The sequence below is a fragment of the Corythoichthys intestinalis genome, unplaced genomic scaffold (assembly GCF_030265065.1).
Source record: "Corythoichthys intestinalis isolate RoL2023-P3 unplaced genomic scaffold, ASM3026506v1 HiC_scaffold_23, whole genome shotgun sequence".
In the NCBI taxonomy this organism is placed as follows: Eukaryota; Metazoa; Chordata; class Actinopteri; order Syngnathiformes; family Syngnathidae; genus Corythoichthys; species Corythoichthys intestinalis.
In genome coordinates this window covers 11,310,550-11,338,229 of record NW_026651592.1, presented here as the reverse complement: position 1 = coordinate 11,338,229, position 27,680 = coordinate 11,310,550, and the positions used below count along the sequence as shown (strand labels likewise).

At 39.0% G+C, this 27,680-nt stretch overlaps 1 protein-coding gene across 2 annotated transcripts; it reads right to left on the bottom strand.

Moving 5' to 3' along the window:
- Nucleotides 1-19: 19 nt before the first annotated feature.
- Nucleotides 20-27,680, bottom strand: LOC130911172 (protein phosphatase 1 regulatory subunit 14A-like). 2 transcript variants are annotated; one of them, XM_057828965.1, is made up of 4 exons: nucleotides 27,268-27,680; nucleotides 11,750-11,827; nucleotides 8,713-8,745; nucleotides 20-2,096 (listed from the first exon to the last, which is right to left on the bottom strand). In XM_057828965.1, the coding sequence occupies exons 1-4, from the start codon at nucleotides 27,481-27,483 to the stop codon at nucleotides 1,959-1,961; spliced, it is 465 nt and encodes a 154-aa protein (XP_057684948.1). In that variant the 5' UTR covers nucleotides 27,484-27,680; the 3' UTR covers nucleotides 20-1,958. The 2 variants fall into 2 exon arrangements, with proteins under 2 accessions (XP_057684948.1, XP_057684947.1); XM_057828964.1 differs by having other exon boundaries at nucleotides 22-2,096; nucleotides 11,750-11,830.

Genomic DNA, 27,680 nt, shown 5'->3' with positions numbered 1-27,680 from the left:
AAGTCATATTTGCAGGGTAGGTGATATGATGACACGAGAAAGAGTCAAAGGTCACATTGGTCAGAAATATGGTGATGCTTTGAATGTGGCTGCTTAGGCAGAAATCTGCTCTCTCAAGAGTGCTTCTCTAGTTCTTGCAATTCACTTTCTGTTTTGAACACAGCAGGTAGAAAGTGAAAATGGGGAATCCTTTCAAAGTAAAATATGTTTTTATTTTAAATCAAGTACAAACACTTGAAAATTCAGACATCACAAAAGTAATTTGTGTATTTGTTTTAATATGTATCTTTTGTTGTTTATGTGTATTACAGTACGTGTCTGTGTGTACTGCACGTGTATGTGTCTATTTTGAACATGGATAACGTGTGTCGTCAATTATGTGTTGTATTTTGTAATTATGCGTACACCTGTGGTCAACGGTTTTGAGACACTTCACATTCAGTAGGATGAGAAAGTGTCTTAAAACTTTTGACCTGGAGTGCACGTGTTATGCATAATTTCTTGTGTGGGTTATGTATTGCATTGTGTGCTTCGTATAGTCTGCATGCATTATGTAAGTGTGTTGTAAATGTGTAAGTACATGTGTTGCTTATGCTTGTGTTTGCATAATATTAAACAAGATATGTGCGATATCACATTTACAATGAAAACAGGTGCGTGTTAGTGACAACAGGAAATGAAACCTGCAAAATTAATAAATTAAATGATGACTGACAAGATTCCTTGTCAAACAAAATCAATACTTCTTGAACATCATGAAAGTTCAGATGGTCCACTTCCTGTTGTGCTTTGAGGTTCTGGTTGGATGTACAGTGGTATGAAAAAGTATCAGAACCTTTTGAAATTTCTCACATTTCTGCATAAAATCACCATCAAATGTGATCTGATCTTTGTCAAAATCACACAGATGTAAAAACTGTGTGTTGCTTTAACTAAAACCACCCAAACATTTATAGGTTTTCATATTTTGATGAGGATAGCATGAAAACAATGACAGAAGAGGGAAAATAAATAAGTGAACCCTCTGCCTGAGGCAGAGCTTCTCATTTCTTTTCTGTTATGCCCCCCACGGGAAGACGTACACGTTCCGTGCCCCCCCAACTCTCTGCCGCCTCCATAAATATACTATAGTATCATTTGTATATAAAATTCCTATTATTATAAATACACCTCTGCATAACATTGCGTTCTTTTTAATAATAAAAGAAAAAAGTAATATACTGACTGTCTCAGGAAATTAGAATATTGTGTATTCTAATTTCCTGAGACAGTCCTGTATATATACACAGGACTGTCTCAAAAAATTAGAATATTGTGTATTCTAATTTCCTGAGACAGTCCAGTAGATCAATTTTCAATAAAGTGTAAAAAAAACAAAAAAAAAAAACACATCCATACTGTAAAAATACAGTCAAGTTACATAGTTTGACCGTTTGATACTGAAAATTAAAATCTATTAAAATCAATAAATAATAATAAATTCAAATTGATTAGCAACATTTACTCATCAGGATAATACGCCCCACTATTTGAGAAGTACTGGCCTAAGGAGACTTAAAGAGCAATTGGAACCAATTTTTACCAAACAATTTACAAAACCAAAATATTAAATGTGATGGTTCACTTACTTACCCCCCCCCCTTCCGTCATTGTTTGTATACTGTCCTCATCAAAATATGAAAACCTATAAATGTTTGGGTGCTTTTAGTCAAAGCAGACACTGTTATCATCTGTGTGATTTTGACAAAGATCAGATCACATTTGATGGGGATTTTATGCAGAAATGTGACAAATTCCAAAAGGTTCAGATACTTTTTCATACCACTGTATTTTGAGGGAGCATTTGTTCTGTTGGATGTTCAGACTCAAAACACTGGGATGTGGGTGTGTGCGGGCTTCGGGTGTGCTTGTTTTACAGTCCAGGTCCCAGGGTTAACTTAAGCGGTTTGCTCACTGCCTCAGTGCAGCACATCCCTGTCACCCGATCCGGTCCGGGCGGGGTATATGTGTAGCTGCGGTAGGTCGATACCATCGTTGTGCAGCTCCTCCTGCTTCTGGAGGCCGTGAAGTTTGGCCACCAGGTCGCTGATAAACGCCTGTCGAGAGAAAAAGTATGTACAGATTATTTGAAATGATGTTTACCCAATGGCTGCTATTGACAGTGATAGACATCCAGGGGTGAAAGTGGACCAGAACGAGCCGGATCTCCTTACCGGCATGAGTTTTCGACCCGGAACGCCGTTCCGACGGTACTTTGATCCCGAAAATATGATGGCAACTGTCAAAATCCTTTGTTTGATGGTTTGCATAAAGTATTGTATTTTTCAAATGATGCTCTCTGGTGGCGGAGTTGGGTGTGTCTGAACCCTTGCCTTTTCTGACTGAGAAGCAGATGTTTCTGACATGGCTAAGGGACAGCTACTTACTCTGGTTCGGCCCACTTGAAGCTGTGTGTTGTTTCAGTTGATGTATGTTGGTTTTGGCATTTGTGGTTAAGCGTGGAGATACTGTTTGCTTGGTTATGTTTAGCAATTTGCTATGAGAGAAGCGTGAATACTAGTGATGGGTCCGTGAGACCTCATGAAGCGTGTCGACACAGTGACACACTGTGTTGACACAGTGTGGATACTGTGTCATTGAATACTGACACCTGCTGGACATAAAAAATCCCTATAGGCAACCCACTTGACAGACTGACACTGAATTGACGACATACTAAAATCAAATTATTTAAGTCTTTGCATTCATATTGCATTATTCCATATTTTTATATTATGTGAACGTATATTATAATGTGAAAATGTAAGTAATAATGAATGGGTGAATGAGGATGCTTGTTGACTTTTTGTTCTGATAAAATTTTATTCAAAAACATTTTTTTTATGTTTAAAATTTCGTTGGTTCCTTTTTATTTATCATAAACAAGCAATTTCACCTGCTGTGGACAACACACACTCGCATGGAACCAACGATGCCAGCATGCACAAGAATTTCTTAGCCAGTTGAAAGAGGTTTGGATAATACGTCCATTGGCTCCTCCAGTATGGAAGAAAATCTGCATTGTGTGTCATCGTTGCAATTTTGCAATTTCATCGACAGTTGCATTGCCTCCTTGACTCCCCACTTCGTCATCTAAGTGCTACCATAGTCCATCAAAAAAAAAATTTGAAGTGGACGATAAATAAATTATAGCTTAATTACCGATTTCTAATGAATTACCAAAAAAGCTACTGTGGGAAAGTAAAGGAATAGCTCTATACCTGTGTTTATCTTGGGGTTATCAGAAACTTCATTCTCATGCTTGGCCCAATAATGCTTCAGGATTGAGGAGGGGGCTACTGTTTGTATATGACAGGTTGAAAGTACAAATGCGACATTTCACCTGCAAAAAAAAACAACGTTAATAAAATATCTAGTGTTGTTAGAGCCGCGCGAAGCGATCGGTTCAACATGTTCAGACCAGGACTCGTACCTGCGCGTACGACGTGTCGAGGATGAAAGGCGAGTGCTCTGACCACTATGCTAGCAGGTTAAATTCCGTCAAGTTTTCTTGAAGGCATGAAAACGGTTATTTCCACGCACCGCAAATGACAGACCCGCGTGTAACCGTCACACGAATAAACTAAGAGTTACCTTAAAATTAATTGTATTTTGAATGGAAGATGACAAGTGCATTTTCCCTGAGTTACGTTCATTTCCACAGCATGTAGACAACGAGGAAGTAACCGTGAGATTTGGATTGTTTCAGCAGCTCCATCGCGTTGACAGACGCTCTTCCTTTTGAACCAGTTTGCCGCGTCATGACTGTGTCGACACAGTTCAATGACTTCATGCATCAGTCACGTGATTTCCTTGTAGCGATACGCGCACCGACGCAGGGGTTGCTCCATGAGCTCGGCGCAGGCGCCGGCGCATTACTATCACTGGACCCATCACTAGTGAATACATTAGCATTCGTAGCATCTAAGCTAGCGGACTTTATTATGCAGACTGGGCTGATTTGATTTACTAAATTTACATATTGATTGTACTGGAGGAACGTATGATCACCAAACCAATTGTTTTGTGTAAAATGTTTATTGTTAATATGTGTGTAATTTTGAACATGAGTGCATGTGTGCGTTGCAGCTTTATGATTCATCAAAAGTAGGACAGAACACTATGTAAAAAAAAATAAAAAAATAAAAAACGCTTGGTAAATTGATGCAATAAAAAAGCAATGCAACAGAAATTTGATCAGCTCTTTACAAGAAAGGAAAGAGTTGAAGAGGCTTGTTTATTTGATCTACTGTCCATCATTTATTTAGACTCGTCAAGTGTCATTGTTAATTCTCACTGAACGTAAAAGAAGTATAAATGAACATGTGTGGAACTATGTACTTAGTAAAAACAGGTGAAATAACTAAAAACATATATACAGTGCCTTGCAAAAGTATTCGGCCCCCTTGAACCTTGCAACCTTTCGCCACATTTCAGGCTTCAAACATAAAGATATAAAATTTTAATTTTTTGTCAAGAATCAACAACAAGTGGGACACAATCGTGAAGTGGAACAAAATTTATTGGATAATTTAAACTTTTTTAACAAATAAAAAACTGAAAAGTGGGGCGTGCATTATTCGGCCCCCTTGCGTTAATACTTTGTAGCGCCACCTTTTGCTCCAATTACAGCTGCAAGTCGCTTGGGGTATGTTTCTATCAGTTTTGCACATCGAGAAACTGACATTCTTGCCCATTCTTCCTTGCAAAACAGCTCGAGCTCAGTGAGGTTGGATGGAGAGTGTTTGTGAACAGCAGTCGTCAGCTCTTTCCACAGATTCTCGATTGGATTCAGGTCTGGACTTTGACTTGGCCATTCTAATACCTGGATACGTTTATTTTTGAACCATTCCATTGTAGATTTGGCTTTATGTTTTGGATCATTGTCCTGTTGGAAGATAAATCTCCGTCCCAGTCTCAGGTCTTGTGCAGATACCAACAGGTTTTCTTCCAGAATGTTCCTGTATTTGGCTGCATCCATCTTCCCGTCAATTTTAACCATCTTCCCTGTCCCTGCTGAAGAAAAGCAGGCCCAAACCATGATGCTGCCACCACCATGTTTGACAGTGGGGATGGTGTGTTCAGGGTGATGAGCTGTGTTGCTTTTACCCCAAACATATCGTTTTGCATTGTGGCCAAAAAGTTCAATTTTGGTTTCATCTGACGAGAGCACTTTCTTCCACATGTTTGGTGTGTCTCCCAGGTGGCTTGTGGCAAACTTTAAACGAGACTTTTTATGGATATCTTTGAGAAATGGCTTTCTTCTTGCCACTCTTCCATAAAGGCCAGATTTGTGCAGTGTACGACTGATTGTTGTCCTATGGACAGACTCTCCCACCTCAGCTGTAGATCTCTGCAGTTCATCCAGAGTGATCATGGGCCTCTTGGCTGCATCTCTGATCAGTTTTCTCCTTGTTTGAGAAGAAAGTTTGGAAGGACGGCCGGGTCTTGGTAGATTTGCAGTGGTCTGATGCTCCTTCCATTTCAATATGATGGCTTGCACAGTGCTCCTTGAGATGTTTAACGCTTGGGAAATCTTTTTGTATCCAAATCCGGCTTTAAACTTCTCCACAACAGTATCTCGGACCTGCCTGGTGTGTTCCTTGGTTTTCATAATGCTCTCTGCACTTTAAACAGAACCCTGAGACTATCGCAGAGCAGGTGCATTTATACGGAGACTTGATTATACACAGGTGGATTCTATTTATCATCATCGGTCATTTAGGAAAACATTGGATCATTCAGAGATCCTCACTGAACTTCTGGGGTGAGTTTGCTGCACTGAAAGTAAAGGGGCCGAATAATATTGCACGCCCCACGTTTCAGTTTTTTATTTGTTAAAAAAGTTTAAATTATCCAATAAATGTTGTTCCACTTCACGATTGTGTCCCACTTGTTGTTGATTCTTGACAAAAAAATTAAATTTCATATCTTTATGTTTGAAGCCTGAAATGTGGCGAAAGGTTGCAAAATTCAAGGGGGCCGAATACTTTTGCAAGGCACTGTATGTACTTAGTAAAAACAGGTGAAATAACTAAAAACATATATATTCTTGTATCTTTAAAGTAGCCTCTTTTTGCTCCGATTATTTTTTGTACACTCTTGCTATTCTCTTGATGAGCTTAAAGAGGGAGTTTTCAGGGTTGATTATTGGAATTTATTGTTTTATCAGTGGGGTAGGGACCTTCATTTGTGTTGCATTGAATGAGGTGTGGGGATGAGATCCTGCCCCAAGTGGAGGAGTTCAAGTATCTTGGGGTCTTGTTCACGAGTGATGGTAGGAGGGGAGCGGGAGATCGACAGGCGAATCAGTGCAGCGTCTACAGTAATGCGGACTCTGCACCGGTCCGTAGTGGTGAAGGAGCTGAGCCGAAAGGCAAAGCTCTCGATTTACCAGTCGATCTACGTTCCTACCCTCACCTATGGTCACGAGCTTTGGGTCGTGACTGAAAGACCAAGATCCCGGATACAAGCGGCCAAAATGGTTTCCTCCGCAGGGTGTCCGGGCTCTCCCTTAGAGATAGGGTGAGAAGCTCGGTCATCCGGGAGGGACTCGGCGTCGAGCCGCTACTCCTCCGCGTAGAGAGGAGCCAGCTGAGGTGGCTCGGGCATCTGGTTCGGATGCCTCCCGGACGCCTCCCTGGAGAGGTGTCCCGGGCATGTCCCACCGGGGAGGCCCCGGGAACGACCCAGGACACGCTGGAGAGACTATGTCTCTCCAGCGTGTCCTGGGAACGCCTTGGGATCCTGCCAGAGGAGCTAGTTGAAGTGGCTGGGGAGAGGGAAGTCTGGGCTTCCCTGTTAAAGCTGCTGCCCCCGCGACCCGACCCCGGAACAAGCGGAAGATAATGGATGGATGGATGGATGAATGAGGTGTGTCCAAACTTTTGGCCTGTACTGTATGTTAGTTACCGTAATTTTCGGACTATAAGCCGCTACTTTTTTCCTTCATTTTGATACCTGTGGCTTATAATCCAGTGCGGCTTATTTGTTGATTTTTTTAGGTAACACTTTATTTGACAGCAGTGTCATAAGACTGTCATAAGATCATCAAAATTATGACATGACACTATTATGGACATTACTGAATGCTTATGTCATTAAGTGTCATTTGGCAAATTATGTCACTAACTCAATTTTTGCCCATCTTGGATCTTTTGCATCCATTCAAAAGTGAGATCATTTGCCGGATAACACTGAATGACATCTGTTATAACCATTCATGAATGCTCAGGACAGAGACATTTCATAATTATGATTGTGTAATGACAGTCTTATGGCACCACTGTCAAATAAAGTGTTAGCAAATACAATAACTAGCAACTGATGAAACAATTGGAACAGTAACTGAAGAAATAATTAGCACAGAACATGATTTTTGATTGTTATTTACATCTGTAGTGCTGCAATGCATGCTAAGAGGCATGGTGGATGACAACAGTCAACAGCAGGTGGCAGCAGAGGTTGACACTCTCCCCCAAGGGAGCAGTGATGGCCAAATGAAGCAATAAAGCTTTGCAGTAATTTGTTCAAAGTTTAATGATGGTTCATTTCGTCTTATGACAGTCGGTCGTATGATGCCGCTGTCAAATAAGGTTGTACCGGTTAATATCTTTTGGTGTAAATATCCCATGATACACTGAGGACAGCTGCGGCTTATAGTCCAGTGCGGCTTATCTATGAACAAATGCCATTTTCGTGCCAAATTTGGTGGGCTGCGGCTTATAGTAAAGTGCACCTTATAGTGCGAAAATTAGGGTATATCTTTATTATTTAAAAAAAAAAAAGAAAGAAAGAAAAAGGAAAACGTTTACACTAGCTTCAATTTTAATGTACATCCAATGTTCTTAATTTGTTAAAATTGAGGATTTGCATTTAGGAAATGTGGAGGGGCGAATTAGATGGAGTTTGGGATTACTTCTGTTGTTGTTGATTTATTTTGCAAATCTTTGAAAAAATACTATTTTGAACGAAAATGATTTTTTTTTTGTATGTGTTATAGGAATAACTTTGCCAAAAGCAGTTTTATCTGCATTTCAGTGGTTTTAGGAGGTTCGAACCCCCCCTCCAAAAAAAAAAAAAAAAAAAAAAATTCTGGCTCCGTGGCAACATTCTTGACAGGGAGTTCTGGCAAGAAATTCTAACCACTTTCACCCCTGTAGACATCCAAACCATTTTGACCAGTTACAATAGATTGGAAGTCTATCACCAAACTGTGGTAAATGAGTTAATCTATTGCAGCCACTCCCTCATAAAAGAAAAATGTCCAAACTATTTTTAGCAAATGAGTTTTGACCATCTATAGGTCAAGTGACTATTCTAGATAACCAAGACCTGGCGTATACGTAGACATCACATTTCAGGTCATGTAGGCTACAATATTACCGTAAGGTATCCAGGTGTGGACATGTTTTTCCCAAAATTATAAACGTAATAAGCAAGATTTTTTTTTTTTTTTATTAATGAAAAGGAGATTTGACTCTAAAAACAAATTCACAGAAGAGACGAATTTGCAAACATCCACAACATGTGATTCTTTTGTTTTCTGTTTAGTTTGAAACCAAACTTCAGCTGGGAGTGGCAATACAGACTTGAAAAACCTGCAAGTAAGTCAATTTACATGATACAGCTAAAAGAAAAAAACATTTTGTATAAGGGGGTGTTTTTGTTCACCTCTGTGTTGTTGTTGCAAGACTGAAGAATCTCCTAGAACAGGTACACACACAAGGGCACAACACAGAAATATTGATGATTATAGTTGCAGGAGTAGTAGTAATTACCCAATTGCTGTACTATATGACGATATATATCGCCAAAACTTTTCTATCGTCATCGTCGACCTGTTCCTGCAGTGCACGTCAGCAGATCGCACTAAATTTTGGCTAATTTGCTACATTGATGGGATTCCATGTAGTACCACCAATCGGCCTCTAGACGTCTCTCTCTGCTCGCAATAGCGTACGTCAGAGGTGCCCAAGTCCGGTCCTCGAGAGCCCCTATCGAGCTTGTTTCCCATGTCTCCCTCTTTTAACACATCCGAATCAAATGATCAGGTCATCAGCAAGCTTTGCAGGAGCCTGATAACGATACTAATTATTTGATTCAGGTGTGTTGGAGGAGGGAGACATGGAAAACAAGCTGGAAAGGGGCTCTTGAGGACCGGGTTTGGGAACCCCTGCCGATTGAAAATTAAAACACATATAATCCACACAGAAAATAGACAACACATTGTGTCTTAATATTAATATAAACAAATTTATAATTAAGAGGTGGGAATTAGAGTTGCTGTCAGGTTTTATTGGGTTTTTTTTTGGCATAAGCTGTCGGTCCGTTCCTAACTGCATCCCGAAGACCGCGCTATGATTTAGTTTCGCTTTATTTGGCATATTTCAATAATCGGAATTTGAATGTTTGTGAATCGTTCTCGAATCTTCCACGACCTAATCGCGAATAATTTTAGAATCGGAAATGTCACACGTCTCTATTTATTACATTACAGTGTTTCCCACAAATGAACGAGACTGTGGCGGCCCGCCACAGTCTCGTTTGGGCCCGCCACAGTCTCGTTTGCCCCCCCCCGCTGAATAAAAAAAAGAAGATAATAATCAGATGCGTCAGTCAGCCGATTACACAGCTGTAGCCCACTCCACTCTACTACCCGCGAGAGCGCGCGCGGGTAGTAGAGTAGCATTTTAGAGTAGTATTTTATTTATTTATTTATTTATTTAAGAGACGCAAGGGGAACGAGTAGGAAGAATGGGAGAACGAGCGAGATAGCGAGAGATAGCGGTCGCATGTCTTAGCAGCACGCTGTTATTTTGTTATTGTTTTTCTGTATTATTGTTACCACAATCAAGTGGGTAAGCAAATACAGACTTCTCTCCTTCTTCCCCATATCCGGGGCATTACAATAGTTTGGATCGGACTTTTCGGCGAAAGTGAGCGGTGGACGGCCGTCTTGGACATAAAGCAAACTTTGAACTTGCGCGGAGAGGCGGGGCACAAAATAAAGCCTTGCTCTATTTTCAGAGCGTTGGTCACAGTAAAATATTTATTAGTTCAAGCAGAGTAAAATGATACATATTCACGGTACAAGAACGTCGTTTCCGTGTCCATCGATTGGTAAGAAAAGGCTGTTTGTACGAGTGATGCGTGGGCACTCCCGTCAGGGGGGACATTTCGCGTGGAGTGGCTATTTTTCGGCACAACACCGGCGCGCCAACTTCAGACAAATTACGGCTGACGAAACTTTGATAAATGCGCCCCCCCCCCCAATTTCGCGAGCTCTGGGACACTCAAAAAATGACTCTCATACCTCTCCTTGCTAAGTTAATGGTACCTCGATGTGCGTTTGTGTGGAAATTTAGTTCACGAGCAACGGGGAAAAAACTATTCACCTTCTCACCAAATCAAGTAAAACTCTTTACACGGCTATTAGAATTCCCCCAGTCCTGTAAATGGGTCAGTTGACAGAAGGACTGTTATTGTTGTGGTAATGTAGTACTTACGAGGGTCAAATAAAAAGGAAAAAGGAGGACTACGACGGCGGTCTGAAACCCGCGGCTCTCGGGCTGCATGCAGCTCTTTAGCGCTGCTTTTTCTTTTTTTTTTTTTTTTTTTTTTAATGGAAAAAGATGGGGGAGGGAAATATATTTTTTGTTTTAATAGGATTTCTAGGAGGACAAACATGACACAAACATTCTTTCAATTCATTAATACTGTAATGAAGTTAAACTTGTGGTGGCATCGTACAACAGAGTAGTCACGTGGTGCGCTATAGGATCCACTGCAGGGAAAATAAACATTTAATCATGAAGGCTAATTATGTATTTCTAGCCAACTTAGTCATTTTTATACTAGGCTAATATATATATATATATATATTTATATACGCATTTTACATACCGTAGCGGAGAGCTATAACATTAGCCTAGCTAATGAAATATTTCAAATATATCTTTGTTATGGTTCTTCTTGGGGGAAAAAAATTATGAAGAAAAAAAAAAAAATTCGCCGTGGCACGACATGGTGAGGCTGTCCGACTCCGATGCAGCCCACCACCACAGTTTCAAAAAATCCTATGGGAAACACTGCATTATGCTAACTCAGTACTTCTCAAATAGTAGAGAGCGCACCAGCGATGCTGGGGTGGGGGGGGGGGAATGATGTGACCTCGGAGAACATAATTTTTTGCTGTACTAGAATAAAGTGTCATTGCACATACGCTTAGTGGGGGGCCATGGCACTCTCATTTTCAGAGTGTGCAGTATTTTTGAACCAAACAAGAACACACAGCAAAGAGCACTGGAGATATGAAAAGCAAAGACGAGGAAATATGACGACGCGTATGTAGCGTTTGGCTTTTAACACAGTGGGAGGTGAAGAAAGATCAGTCTCTTTATTGTGTCTTAAAATGTTTGCGGCGGATAGCAGGAAGGCAAATCAATTAAGAGGCCACTTAAAGACATTAAACCCCAATCACATTGATAAGCCTGAATATAAAGTCATCTTAAAAGTCAATATAACTTTTAAATAATTTTAACTTTTAAATAAATTTTCACCCCAAAATTTAAAATGTATTAAATCGTGGCATATCATTATTATGATGCTATATTAACGACCATTTCGTGATAAGATCTTTCTTTTCAATATCGCAAAGCACTAGTGTATATTATACAAATATTAAAAAATTCACAGAGAATTACATCACCTGCAGTCGTTGCCTCCTCTCAGCATCTGTCTTCAAGTCTAGTAGATCGTCAATGTTCACCTCCTCTGGCATGTCCTCCTCCTCATCATCAGCAGCAACAACAACAACAACAACCAAAGTAAGTCCACAAGAATAACAAACTGGTCAAATGTCACCTAGCATAGCAAAATGAGTGGCATGGGTCTCTGAGATAAAAGCCCCTCCCAGTTCAAAAGGATTGGACGTTTATCGCCGTCAATGGCAGTCAAAGAGATAAAAGTCTGTTTACAAGCACGTCTTGCGTGTGCCTACAGAGGGAGACAAACACTACAGCAGTGCCATGAAGCTGACAGTAGCAGGTGCAGTGGGGCAAATAAGTATTTAGTCAACCACTAATTGTGCAAGTTCTCCCACTTGAAAATATTAGAGAGGCCTGTAATTGTCAACATGGGTAAACCTCAACCATGAGAGACAGAATGTGGAAAAAATAACAGAAAATCACATTGTTTGATTTTTAAAGAATTTATTTCCAAATTAGAGTGGAAAATAAGTATTTGGTCACCTACAAACAAGCAAGATTTCTGGCTGTCAAAGAGGTCTAATTTCTTCTAACGAGGTTTAACGAGGCTCCACTCATTACCGGTATTAATGGCACCTGTATTAACTCATTATTAGTATAAAAGACACCTGTCCACAAACTCAGTCAGTCACACTCCAAACTCCACGATGGCCAAGACCAAAGAGCTGTCGAAGGACACCAGAGACAAAATTGTAGACCTGCACCAGGCTGGGAAAACTGAATCTGCAATAGTTAAAACACTTGGTGTAAAGAAATCAACTGTGGGAGCAATTATTAGAAAATGGAAGACATACAAGACCACTGATAATCTCCCTCGATCTGGGGCTCCATGCAAGATCTCACCCCGTGGTGTCAAAATGATAACAAGAACGGTGAGCAAAAATCCCAGAACCACACAGGGGGACCTAGTGAATGACCCACAGAGAGCTGGGACCACAGTAACAAAGGCTACTATCAGAAATGCAATGCGTGGCCAGGGACTCAAATCCTGCACTGCCAGATGGGTCCCCGTGCTGAAGAAAGTACACGTCCAGGCCCGTCTGTAGTCCTCTAGAGAGCATTTGGATGATCCAGAAGAGGACTGGAGAATGGGGCCATGTATTGAGAGATTTTGAGTGAAAATCTCCTTCCATCAGCACGGGCATTGAAGATGAGACGTGGCTGGGTCTATCAGCATGACAATGATCCCAAACACACAGCCAGGGCAACAAAGGAGTGGCTTCGTAAGAAGCATTTCAAAGTCCTGGAGTGGCCTAGCCAGTCTCCAGATCTCAACCCCATAGAAAATCTGTGGCGGAAGTTGAAAGTCCGTGTTGCCCAACAACGGCCCCAAAACATCACTGCTCTAGAAGAGATCTGCATGGAGGAATGGGCCAAAATACCAGCAACAGTGTGTGAAAAGCGTTTGGCCTCCGTTATTGCCTACAAAGGGTACATAACAAAGTATTGAGATATAACTTTTGGTATTGACCAAATACCTATTTTCCACTATGATTTGCTTTAAAAATCAAACAATGTGATTTTCTTTTTTTTTCTCCACATTCTGTCTCTCATGGTTGAGGTTTACCCATGTTGACAATTACAGGCTTCTCTAATCTTTTCAAGTAGGAGAACTTGCACAATTGGTGGTTGACAAACTACTTATTTGCCCCACTGTATGTTTTATATCATCATTTGCACGTGTGTGTTTACTTTTCTCTTTCGCTCGCTTTCTCTCACACACACAGACACACATTGTGGGTTTTTATTTGCCATTCCTTAGTCTCATTACTGTTTCGTGTTACTTTCTCCCAGTCTGTTCAGTCCATATATGGTCTCTATTCCAGAGGACACGTGTGACAGGTCTGTGTGTGTTTGTGTGTGTCTTTTTTGTGCTAGGCTCCACCCCCTGTCGTTTATCTGCTGCAGACATCAGTATGATGTCATCACATACAACTGATGTTTGGATTGTTTTTCAAGGACTGATTTGTGGTGTCAGCAATGTCTCTGCACACAGACACAAAGACACACGCACACTAATCTGTGTGTTGGTCCATAATAGAAGCTCCATTTGACCTCGTTAGGTTAATGCTGACTTCTTTGTGTGCGCCGGTTATGAGACGTGTATGCGGGAGCATGCAGTGTGGGGGAAGGTACACACTGGGGAAAAAAAAGCTGCGATAAAGATGACAAAAACGTCATGAATATGTTTCAATATTATAAGTAGTAGTAGTTAGGGCTGGGCGATATGGCCTGAAGTACGTATTACGGTAAATTGAACAGATTTACCGCGATAACAATAAATGAGGATAAATTCGCCCAAGCGGACTGTTATATAATTTGAAAATCTGAATGAATACGTGAAATACGAATTATCGGTTTCTCGTTGATTTATTTACACAATTTCAATTTACATATTTAAACAATTGTACATGCAGTCTAAACATTAAGTATATAAAAATTTCTTGTAAATCATAAGAATTCAAGTATGAACATTTATAACAGCTTTTATGCCTTGAACAATGTACAACATTATAAAAATCGATAGGACGACTGTGCAAACATGTCATTGTGACACAAATGACTTAGTTTGAACAAAACACTTCAAACAGACAACTTATTGTTAATGGCTGCTGTGACATAATTACTCAACATAAGTGTTTACTTCAAGGTTTCAGGTTACTTTCCCCAGAACATTTTTTAATACATGCACACACACATGCACCCCCCACACAGACAGACAAACAGACACACACACACATATTAAAGCTATATTGCTCTTTTGCCAATGAAACATTTAAGATTTTATAGTGGCAGTAATGACACAGAATGAAGCAAGCACACACAGAAAAATAGCTGTGACCATTAAACGGTCATATTATAGGCTTCTGTTACATTATCATTTACAGTGTTGTTAATAACGGCGTTAGAATATAACGGCGTTACTAACGGCTTTATTTTCTTCAGTAGTGAGTAATTTAATTAATTATTTTTACTGAGGCGGGAAAGCCGTGCGCTACTATGCTTTACGATGTTGGTTGACTGATGCGAGAAAAGTGAAAAAGACAGATTCACGGACACGAGAAAGCAGAGCAGGAGTGGGGAGGAGGCAAGGGAGGGTGATGCCTTTGCAAACGCGATGGTGGCGAGGTGGCTCCAATAATACCTGACTGTAGCCGATAGCCTACAAACTACGCTCACATGATGCTTCGGTAGATATCACATATCTACAGACTAGATGCAAATAACAGACACGGCGGCATTAGCAACACGCATAATAAAGAACTAGAAGCGTTAGTAAACAGCCGCCATCTTAAAGCAGTAGACTTCTCAAGAAGGCTCTGTTGCAGAGAACCTTCCTAGCGAACCTGAGTAACTTTTTATCGAAAATGCTCCTAAATCGGCAAAACTTAAATCTATCTTTAAATGATGAAACAGTTTTAATACTTACACATTTCGTAAATAGACAGAAGGGAACTAATGCAATAACAGGAGCAATTTTAACAACTTTGACGGTTGATTCACAACATTAAATGACTTCCACACATAGCAAAGGTTACTATCTAGTTATCGCAATATCGACAATACCCCTGTGTCTAGTTAAGTTTAAGGTAAAGAATTGGGCATGGGCCAATTTGGGCCAATTGTCCCAAAAACCCTTTAAACTTCACATTGTGTGACCTGTTTATTTTTGGGGAGAAAAAAAAAACATGAAAATGATCACCAGTTTCTTTGCCATGTAACTAATTACTCTTACATTCAGGTAACAGTTACTAACGCAATTACTCTTTGGGAAAAGTAATTTTTAACTGTAATTAATTACTATTTTAAAGTAAGATTAACAACACTGATCATTTATGATGAATACTTTACCCTAATAAAAGATATCAAAGAAATCAAACATACACACAGATACAAAAGAACGCAACATACTAATTGCTAGATGCAGTCCGTGCCCAATCCACTCATTAAGTTAAGCTGTTTTGACAAGGTTAGAGCCGCTATCCGACTCCATCACGTTTATTTTATAGTGTTAGCCGCTAGCGTTAGCCTATAGCCTGGCTACCAGTAGAAAGCACCCTCTCCTGAAATCGTGAGAACCAGGGAGGAAAGCGGGTGAAAGCCCGTTTGAAAGCTGCCAAGAGTCTACTTGTCGGGTGAAAGTTTGGCGACACTCACTTAAGCCCGACTCCATCACGTTTGCTTGTAGCGATAGCTGCTAGCGTTAGCCGCAAGCATTAGCCTACCAGGCTTCTGTTTGTTTTGAGTTCCTGATAACCACGTGACTTCATAGGTAAGCCCACTGACTGCTTTCTTAAAGGGGAATGAACATAGCTGAACAACAGAGTCAAAGCGGCATAAAAAGACTATAATTTCTTGTTTCATTAAATTACCAAATTTACCGACATGGTCAAAATTACGTCGGTCATTGTGAAGAATTTCTGTAACGGTAAATTTTCCGGCTCTAGTAGAAGTAGTAGTTTAGTAATTTTGCAAAAATTAAGAGGAATAGAGAAGAAGAACAAGTAATAGTAGTTCTAATGTAAATAGTACAGATAGTGGTAGTAGTCTTGATTGTAATAGTAGCAGTAATTAGCTTCTTGTAGTACTGGTCAAAATACTAATCGTAAGAGTGTGCGTCAGTAGTAGTTATTAAGGCTGGGCAATTTCAAAGCGGGGAAAAAAGATTAGTTAATTTTCAGTGATCAGCCGTGTCATTTTTAATCGACAATAACAATATACAGATACAAACTGACTAGGTGGGCAGATTTTAACAGTCCCTTAAAAAGAGTCCTAGATGTTGATGGTTTTTAGGTACTATTTTTCATTAAAATACAAAATAAGTTTCACTTTTTGAGCACCTTAATTTTAATATACAATGATGGATTTGTATAAAAACTACTAGTTTAAAAAAATAACATTTTTTTTTTTTTTTTTTTTTAAATCTTTTTTGGGGGGGGGGCTCGTAGTGCTCAGTAGTGCAATGAGTAATACTGTAGTCCGCTATTTGTAGATGTAGTTGTACTAATGCTACTATCAACTAATTGGCTGTCATTGACAGCAATAGATGTCCAATCCACCGGTCTTTGTACTGGATCATTCACTGCCAGCCCCTTCCAATTATAATGAATTGGATGTCCATCACCGTCAATAGCACTAAAACAATTGCCTGGCACGGCCAAACTGTTCTCCCTGTGTTTTTCAAACACTGAGAGTATAGTCTGGGACCCAGCCCATTAACGGCCTCTCGAGCAAGTACAAAATCAATCGACAAATCAGATTCGTTTATTTGCGTGACGTGTTCTTAACGAGCAACGTCACTCTTCCGTGTCGGAAGTCGTCTCCACAACAACACAGATGGCGAACAGGAGAGCCGAGAATATGTTCCAATCCACGGTAAAATCAGTTTTAAATTACCAAAAACACATCGACACAAGTCATTGACAACAGTCTGTCTCGCGCTAGCCATGTTGAATAAACTCCGCTCTCCTCGTATGTTTACTTCCGCGCACAAGTCCCTCGTCTCGCCCGTTGCTGATTGGTCCACTCCGCTGTCTGTTTGCTGTGGCTTGCTCCGCCCTGGAAATTTTATCCGCTTAATGGTGGCCAGACTCAATAGCTGGAACAGCGGTGAGTCTGGAGTACCAGGCTACTAAAACAATCCTTCTCCTAGTTGAAATGGATTAGATGTCTATAGCTGTCAATGGCAGTCAATAAATTAATATTAGCTATCTGTCATAGTAGGAGTATTAGTAGAGGCGTGCGAAATTTCCGATTCTCAGATTATTCGCGATTCGGCCGTGGAAGATTCGAGAACGATTCACAAACATCTAAATTCCGATTACTGAATTATACCAGGTAAAGTGGAAATAAAACACAGTCAGCGCGGTCTTCAGGACGCAATGAGGAACGGACCGAGAGTAAATATCATGTTAAACTCATGCCGCTAGATAAAAAAAACAAACCAATAACACCTGACTGCGGCCGTCAGCCGCTACAAACAGCGCCCAGTTGCTAGTTGCTACAAACATACTGCAACATACGGCTATGGTAGATATCACATGTATCTAGAACTAGATGTGAAATGACAGTCGACGGCTGTGTTAGATCACGTACCAAGAACTAGATGCGAAATGACAGACTTTCCCGCGCTAGTAAACAGGCGCCATCTTAAAGCAGTAGACTTCTCTAGAAGGCTCTGTTGTAGTGAACCTAATTACTTTTTATGTAAAAAAAAAAAAAAAAACAAATCAGCAAAATCTTGACTTGAATCTATCTTTAAATGATGAAACAGTTTTAAAACTTTCACGTCGAAAGTAGACAGAAAGGAAATTATGGAATAACAGGAGCAATTTTAATAACTTTAACAGTTGATTCACAACATTAAATTAATTGAATGTAGTTTGAAGCTGCCGATACAGAATGGGGACTTGAGTATTTTATTTACTGTTTTTAACGGTTAACTTGATACTGAAATAGTCGTTTGTTTAGCCTGAGAGAATTTTTTAAAAATTTGGGAACTAGTGTACAAAAAATGAAAAGCGGGGCAGGGTGGGGGGTGGGGGGTTTGTGGTGCATCAATAATCGATTTATAATCGAATCGGAGCCTCTGAATCGTAATCGAATCGTTAGGTGCCCAAAGATTCCCACCTCTAGGTATTAGTAATAGTAATTGAGTCAGTAGTAAAAGTGTGTTAGTAGTAGTATTAGCAGTAGTGTTTGTGTCTGTGTGTGTGTGTGTGTTGTCAGCAGTAACATATGGACTCCTGCTTCATAACCACTCCCCCAACAACACCCGCGCACTCACTCGCAGATGTGACGCTCATAAATCAATAGCACTAATAGCTGTTAGCGTGTGTCTTCTTTGTTGTCTTTGTGTGTTCTCATTTACTTCCCTGATTGGCTGCTCTATTTTTCCATTGATTGACCACTAACTGGACAAACACGCTCATCATCAGTCTGACATCACCAAACTAGAAGCGTGACATCACTACTGAATATTTGTGTGGGAGTATATTTGTCTGTGTAAGTCTTTATACATTTATGTAAATTTGTACTTTTGGGGTGTGGGAGTGTATGTGTATTCAAACACTATGTGTCTGGGTATTTGTGTGTAAGCTTACCGACTTTTTGTGACTGCGTGTACTCATTGTTACAAATTTGTCAGCTGACTGGTGCGTGTGTGTGAGCTTGCGCGTACTACCCAGATGGGACATTTGACAGGAAATGAAGACAACAGAGAGATGTAATTATCTATTTATCACCGGACATACACACACACAACTACACACACGTATACTGGGTAATATCAGGGGACAAATAATTGTCTTCCCCCTTACCTTCATCTATTATGCATGACTGTATGTGTGTGTGTGTGAGAAGGATGAACAAAGACAACCTTTTACACTCTCACATTATCAATCAAAATTCTCGTTAATCTTTTTGCCTTTTCCTGATGTGTTAATAACGTTGCCCTACACCGCCCTTAAATCAAACGCATTCAGGAGCGTTTGTTGACAGGTGAACGCTATTCCAAAAAAGGAAAAGAAAAGCACTTAATGTCATTCGAGGAGATTACAAACATCATTATAATCTTCAAACTCAGTTTATTCCAACATTTCCATTACCTAATACTGTACATAATAGAAAAAGTATTATACTGTATTATCTAATGATAATAACTGTATTATTTTACTAGTGGCAGAAACACTGGTGTTTTAATATTGCTGGCGAGTTATTACTAGAGCTGAAACGAATACTCCAGCAACTCGAGTAACTCGAGTTTAAAAATTGGTCAGGGTAATTTTATCCACCTCGAGGAATCGTTTAATTTTGCCAGCTCTAACCATCACGTTTTGCCCGGACTACTTTTAATGCGGGACAACGCGCTGACGTCACGTGCGTAGAGGAAGAAGCAATAAAAAAAAAAAAAAAAAATCAATAAATTAAAAAAAAAAAACCTTACCACAGCCGCTACAAACTACTCCGACGTTGCTAAAAACTATGCCCGCATGATGCTACGGTTGTAGCAGGTAGCGTCTGATGCGTCTCATAGATATCACATGTATGTAGAACTAGATGCGAAATGACAAACTGGGCGGCATTAGTAAACAGCCGCCATCTTAAAGCAGTAGATTCTCAGCGCTAATAAATAAGATGTCGCTCGCTATCACTCGCTCATGTAACGTTAGCCCTGCGGAGGGCTAGGTTTCTATGCAGGTAGATTTGTGTCTTTATTATTCCATAAAAAAAAATTTTTTTTTTAATTGCTTCAATCAAAAAAAAAAACTCGCTTCAATCAAAATATATATTTTCAATAAAAAAGTCACTTCAATTAAAAAAAAAGTGTTTGAATGCAAAAATAAATTTTAAACTAAAAAAAAAATGCATTTGAAAACTCTTTTTCTTTGATTGAATTTTTTTCTTTTGATTGAAGTCAATTTTTTTTTTTATTGAAACAACTTTTTTGATTGAAGTAATGCAGTTTTGCATTTGGGCCTTTATTATTTAAACAAAAATAAATTGCTTCAGACTAAAAAAAAATATTTTCGGAAGGAAAATCTTCACTTGAATCAAAAATTTTAAAAAATCATTCATAGAAAAAAAGTTTTTGAATGCGATTAAATATTTCAAACTCAGAATTTTGCATTTGAACACTTAATTTTTCATTTAAACTGTTTTCTTTGATTGAAGCAATCCTTTTTTTGTTTGGGCCATATTATGGGTAGGACATTTAAATTGTGTCTAAATCATTCAATCCCAGAAAAAGATGCTTCAATCAAAAAAAAACTATTTTCAACCAATGAAAAAATCATTTTCAAAAATAAAATTGCCCTTCTCTAAAAAAAAAATATATATATATATATATAGATAGATAGATAGATAGATATATATATATATATATATATATATATATAAATATATATATATATATATATATATATATATATATATATATATATATACATTTTTTTTTTTTAATATATTTTTGATTTTTTATATTGAAGGGTCACTTTTTTGGGAGAGCGAAAAGTTTTGAACTCATTTTTTATTTGAAGTACTAAAAGTTTTGAAGGCACTTTTTTTTTTAAGTAGAAAGTTTTGATTGAATCATTCTGACACAAAGATCCAACTTGGCCGCTACTTCCAACATATTTGAGTGATAGGTGATTACGCCAATGGCATAAAAGCATGACGAAGCAAGAATAATGGCCACCAGGGCTTCAGCCAGCCATCGGACTCAGCTCGAGGAATTCAAGCAGAAAATAGCGCACCTAAGGCCGATGACTTTGATGCGAGGCAGTGCTTCTATGGTCCGAGAGTACATCTGAGATGCAATTGTTGGCTTTTTAAAACAATGTACATCGAAAATGACTGAAAATGGTTCAATATTAGATGAAATGTCTTGTTTTCTCATGTATATTTATAATTGCTCTTTACCTAAAAAAAATGTTTTATCCGATTACTCTATTAATCGATAGAATTTTCAGTCGATTACCCGATTACAAAAATATTCGATAGCTGCAGCCCTAGTTATTACCAGTTAATATATATCGTAAACATAGGAGATGTTAGTAGTACTGTTGTAGTAGTGGTGTTTAGTAATATTAGTCGAAGTATTAAAAGGCTACTACAAGTAGCTTATTCTTTTAACTCATTAAGTGCCATTGATGGTGCTACGACAAGTATTGCATTAACTCGTCAAGTGCCGTTGACGGTGATGGAAACCCAAAATAAATGACAGGACAGGAAAGACTGATGTGACAGAGAACATTACGTGTGACAATTTACCTCAATAAAATTTTACTTGGAGGGTTGGCAGCTTGACTTAAAGCAGTAATGAGAAGTAATTTCTTCACATGCCAAATAGGGTCACAATTAAAGTAATTAAACATTGTCCAACAAATAAAGCATGAAAAAAATAATTTATATGTTATATGTACTACCTAACATGGAATGGATACAAGACCCATCGAGATTACAAGATTGGTAAGATATAGGCTGTTATTATTTTCATGATTTGAAGATGCAGGCATTTGCACATAATTTTATGTTTTTGTCTATCTGATGACATTGTTAAAAAAAATAATAATCAGACTTCATGTTCATTTTGGCAGATCCAGCAGCTCTCGTGCATATAAAATAATAATATAAAAACGTTGGAGGGAAAGAAGGAGATGAGTCGTTGATGGCTTTCTCCACTTTGTTGTGGCAACAATAAGAAAACAAAATAATAGCGGACTGCCGCCACAATCGACCGCGAAGTTTTGCTTCTCGCTGATCTCCTCCTCGCCTCCTACTACTCCAGCGTCTCTTAAACGGATTGTGCATAGTGTCTTGTTATGAGCTTTTTGTTTACAAATGTATCGAACACACGACGTGCTGACAGTACAACACGGCTCGGGGCTCTCGGCAGGAAGTGGCGTCTAATGGCGTGAGGAAATGTAGTTTTTTCACACAAGCGAACAGATTACAAAGCACCACTTCAGTGTTGTCCTGAGACTACATCTCCCATGATTCACTGCGTGACTTGAGCCGCTCGCTGATTCGCTGCGAGATTGACTCAATGCCAACACGCTAAGTTGTCACCTGTCAGCGGCTCTCGCGAAACACAAACTAGAAGGCTATCATACGATCACCGAGAAAGAAACGCCGAACCGTACAAATGCAATGCAATGCTTGAAGCATGAAGGTGGAAATACATAATACAAATACAAACAAATGTGCACAAACTCACCGGCGGTGTGTGTCTCTTACTGCAACGTGACCGTGAATTACCGCGACGACGACCCGCTTATATGCACAACCACACCCCTTTCCCGATTAACAGTGGATTAACCCTTTCGGACAAGATCGTAGATGACGCACAATTTAATCACGCTTAACCTAGCGAACGCAACAACAACTATGATCGGGGATTGCCACGAGTTAACTTTCGGCTAACGTCGCTAGCTTATACTGGTCATTCCACAACAGTTGGCAGCTCTGCTTTGACAAAGTCATCAGTCATCTATCCAAAACTTACTAACACTTACTTTTTGGAAAATCCTTGATCATAAGCAGACCGGTTAAGGAAGCAGGCATCTTCAAAGTGTTTGTAGCAGAGAACACTACTCGATGATGGCGTGAAATTCATTCGCTTCGTACGAACGAAAGATGTCCATTTACGTGTCCTGCTATCCTTTGGCCACTCATACAACTTCGTTTGAGTGAGAACAAAACATCCCCACACACCGCCTTGGCATCTTACCGAGAAGCAATTCAACAAACAATACTGTTCTACGGCGGACTTCCCTCATACTTCTAGGTGTGACGTAATTTCCGAAGATTGTCGAAGAAAAGCATTTTCGTTGTCAAGGGCGTTGCTATGGGTTAAACAAAGAATCTGGAAGGGTTGCATAAAAAAAAAAAAAAATAACGAAAATATGCTTATAACTGTTTAGCTATTGATATTCAAAAACATGGTTGGCCAACCTTACTTCACATTACAGCTTTAAAGAGTTAACACTAGTGATAGCAGTAGTAGTTGTCAAAATGTCTAAACCATTTGAACTGGGAAGGCTGGCACTTAATGATCCTATTTCAGTGCCATTGACTGCAAAAGATGTCGAATTCACATAAAGTGGGAGGAAGAGGTCTATCAACAAACATGGTCAACGGCAGGCTATGAGTTAAAAATATTCATCCTAACTTCAATAGACCAAAATGTTCTCCGTGTGATGTCAAAAAGTAGTTTGCATTTAGATGTCTTGACAGCAACACAAACTCAAACACACAAAGACACACAGCGAGTGAGCCTGCAGCTGTGTATGTGCTGCTGTCAGCTTCACTTTGTCTCCACTCTCCCAATCGTCTGTGACCTTTAACAATTTGCTCCTACTACGCACGCATCCTCGCCATCTTCAGTTTCTTTTTGTGTTTAACTAACAATTGATTTTTCTTTATGATGACAAACTCTTCCACCACTCACATCATCAACGTTTGCATCGCTTACTGTCATAATTAGGAAGAATAAAATAGTTTGGTAGACGTAGAAGTAATACCAATTGCAGAATTAAGAGTTGTACTGTAATTGTCCTGTTTGCAGTAGTACTAAATGCAGTAATGCTACGATCATTGCAGTAATAGTGAAGTGCCAATAATTGTAGTAATAGTGATGTAAGAGTAGCGGAAATACTACCATTGTTTGTGAAGGTGTAGCAGTCATCTGAGTGTTATAAGCAGTAATAGTAGTTGTATTGTAGAAAGGGTTATAGTTATTAGAGAAGCTTTAATATTATAGTGGTAGTGTTAAATGTCCAGGTAGTGTACTAGCTTTGTACAAATTTGAGCAATACTAGTGTAGTAGAGGTCACAATACTAATAGAAGTAAGTAGTAATATTGTATATTTAGTAAAAATTGAAGTAGTAATAATTTAGTGGAGGCACTAATATATGGAGTAATCATAGTATTGTTGTGGTTGTTCTAATTGCAGTAGAAGTGTGGTAGTACTAACCGCAGTGCAGTAATTGTACTAAAAATTGTAGTAGTGGTAGTTAAGTAAAGGTAGTAGTAATAGTAGTAGCAGTAGTACTAATTGGATTAGTTCTCCTGTACTGTAGTTGCAGTAATAGTCTAGTAGTACTCCTAGTAGCTGTAGTATTGTTATGGTAGTATAATTGTATTATTGGTAGTGGTAGACAGAGGTGGGTAGAGTAGCCCAAAAAATTTATTCTTGTAAGAGTAGCGTTACTTATAAATAATATTACTCAAGTAAAAGTAAAAGTAGTCATTAAAAATTTACTCAAGTACAAGTAAAAAAGTATTCTTTGAAAAGAATGTTCAAGTAATGAGTAACATTGTGAGTAACTGCTTACTATGTCAGATTTTTTTTCCTCAAAACAACTTCATCTATATGAACTGTTATTATTATGCTGTGCTATAACCTATTACATGACCACGTGAGGCCAAAAAATACACCAAAATCTTTGAATTCAGATGAGAAAAATGAAGCGTCACCCATTCAAAGAACATGAGTGCCCTCTAGTGGAGAAAAAACATTGTTACCTCTGATTGGTAAAATAGTGTACCGCACGAATGCTATTTTTAGACCGTGACATCGCATCGTAAAGCGGAAGTAAAGCGGATATAATATAGACCCGCCCTCACATAGAAACCATTATATTTCTGCTACTTTTCTCAGGTAATCATCCAAAAACGAACATGCCGATCAAGCACTGCTTATATGGAACTTGTGAAGGATGTTTTCTTCATACGTTTCCCGAAACCAAAAACTCGTCGGAAAAAATGTGAAAAATGGATCAACTTACGCGGACGTTTAACGCCAGCAACGTGAAGCCATTCACATTTCATATGCAGTAAACATGTTGTTGTGCTGGCATGGTCCTTCAGAGGACAAAGAGGTAAGCCATTTTGATATTTTTACTAACTTTTTAGCACGTTTTGCCGTGCTGCTTGTCTGACAATGAATGACCTGAAAAGAATTAAAATGGTATCTGACTGCTACCGTTACCTTTTCTGTTGTAAAAAAAAAAAAAAAAAAAAAAACAACCTTAAGTAAGGATGATGTGTAAATAAATTATAGAATTAAGATTTATTATTAATGAAAAAATTAAGTGTTCGATGGCTGTCAACAAGTAGCATTAGCGATCGCTACACAAAAATGTAATGTAATGTAAATTGCCCAAAAGAACGGTCCGAGACAACCAGAGGATATAATATATAAGATAGATAGGGCATATGGTGGTAAAAGATTGTTGAAACAGGAGAATATCATTGTCAGTGGCGTAGGAAAAAGGTGTCGATAAAAAAGCTATGCTTAGGTCGGCTCGTTTTTTTTCTGTCTTCTTCAGCCCTCGACACTCAAGCCACCTCTTTATCTGAACATTTTTATGTTCTTCCACATCTTTACCAGTGAATTTGGCACCTGGGACATCATTTTCGGACAGAATTGGTAGGTTTAGCTCTGTAAACATCTCCTTCGTACACTATTTCCATTCATTTACTATCGGGGACAAGCCCCCGTTTGTCCCCCCCTTAGCAACATTAGCTAATGTCATGAATATTAATGAGCGAAAGTGACGTGTAGCGTGCGGTACGCCATTCAGCCATGTGGTTATTGTTGCGACATCTCATTGGTGAAACTGAAACAACCACTGTCAGCATCACTGGCTAAAATAGAGTGAATATGTAGAATAAAGAGGAAAAATATAACAACTGTAGTGTTGTGCTGCAACTATTAATCGATTAAGGCGAGTATTCGATAAGAAAAAAACATTCTAATTATATTTTGCTGCTTCAAGTATTCGTTTAATGTCGCGTTTAAATGGTTTGTTTTTGAAAGTGTTTGCATTTAGTTTTATTGATTTGGGTGGATACACTGCCCTCTAGTCTCCCTCATTTCACATGGTCAAATCCAGCTGCTCCCTGTTAAGACCAACATTAGCTAGGTTTTTGTTTGAGCCAATGTTTTTTTTTTTTTGCATTCGTAATTTAGTTTAAAGGTATACTTCGCCAATTTTTGTGGGAATATGTGTCGGAACTATTTGTTGGGAGCATTGTTTAAAAAAAAAAAAAAGTTCGAATTTTGTAGTATTTAAGCTAGTGGACTTTTGCTATGTAAGTTAACCAATTGTTCTTTTGTTCTACATACGTAGATCCTTATTTATTTTTATTTTTATCCCATTTGAGGCCTAGTTCAGGTATTTTTAAAATTTTTTTTATGTTTTCACGTTTATCATGTTTACTCGATTATTCGAACTAACTAGTTCATCGATTAATCGACTACTAAAATAATCGATAGCTGCAGCTATAGTGTGTTATCAAGCGTAATAAATTTTTAGGTAAGAAATAAGATTTTCTTTATAAGATCTAGAGGTTTTTGAGTGAAAACAGTAAAAAAGTTTTTTTTTCTAGTCACGTCTGAGATGCAATTGTTGGCTGTTTTCAAAAATATACATCGAAAATAAAGACATTGATTGACTCAAAATGGTTCAATATTAGAGGAAATGTCGTTTTCTCGTGTATATTTATAATGGCTCCTTACCTTAAAAAATTTTTTTTTATCCGATTACGCGATTAATCGATAGAATTTTCTGTCGAATACTCGATTACTAAAATATTCGATTGCTGCAGCCCTATAGTGTAGCCCAGAGCAGCGGCGTCTCGAGTAAAAGTAAAAGGTATTGTGGTAAAACTGCTCTTGGAAGTATTTTCCTGAAAAAGTTACTCTCAAGTAAATATAATGGAGTAAATGTAACGCGTTACTACCCACCTCTAGTGGTAGGATGACTGATTATAGCATTAGTGAAAGTGTAGAAGTAGTAATTGCAGTAATTGGGTGGTAGTAGTATGTGATACTAATGTCAGTAATTATACTTATGGTAATAGTTAAGTTGTACAGCAAAAGTAAAAACTGACTTCTAGTGTGCTGCAGTTTTGGTGGCAACCAAGCCCAGTCAGGGTAGTCCCAGTACTCACCCTGCCCGCGTAGAGCTCGTCCAGGCCGCAGTCTATCCACTTCTCCACGTCCAACCTCCTCTGGAGCTCCTTGCGGTTGTACTTGACGGTGACTCGAGCCTGGCGCCGCTGCAGACTGTGGCCGCCCGGCTCACGCTCTCCGCCGCCGCGGGTCCGGTTGGGTGACTGGTGGTTGCACACCTTGTTGACCCGCCGCCCCACTCGGTTCGCCGCCATTGGGGATGGTCAAATTAGTGGAATCTTCTGAAGCTCAGGTTAATTAACTTAAGTCTTCAAGTTCTAACGAGTAAATTAAGAAGACAAACTAACAGAGTGTTTTGTTTTTGTTTAGGGGATTAGAAACGTGTGCCGGAAAATATCAAAACAAAAATATAAAAGATCAGGTGCAATGATGCACACTACGGGCGCGCACA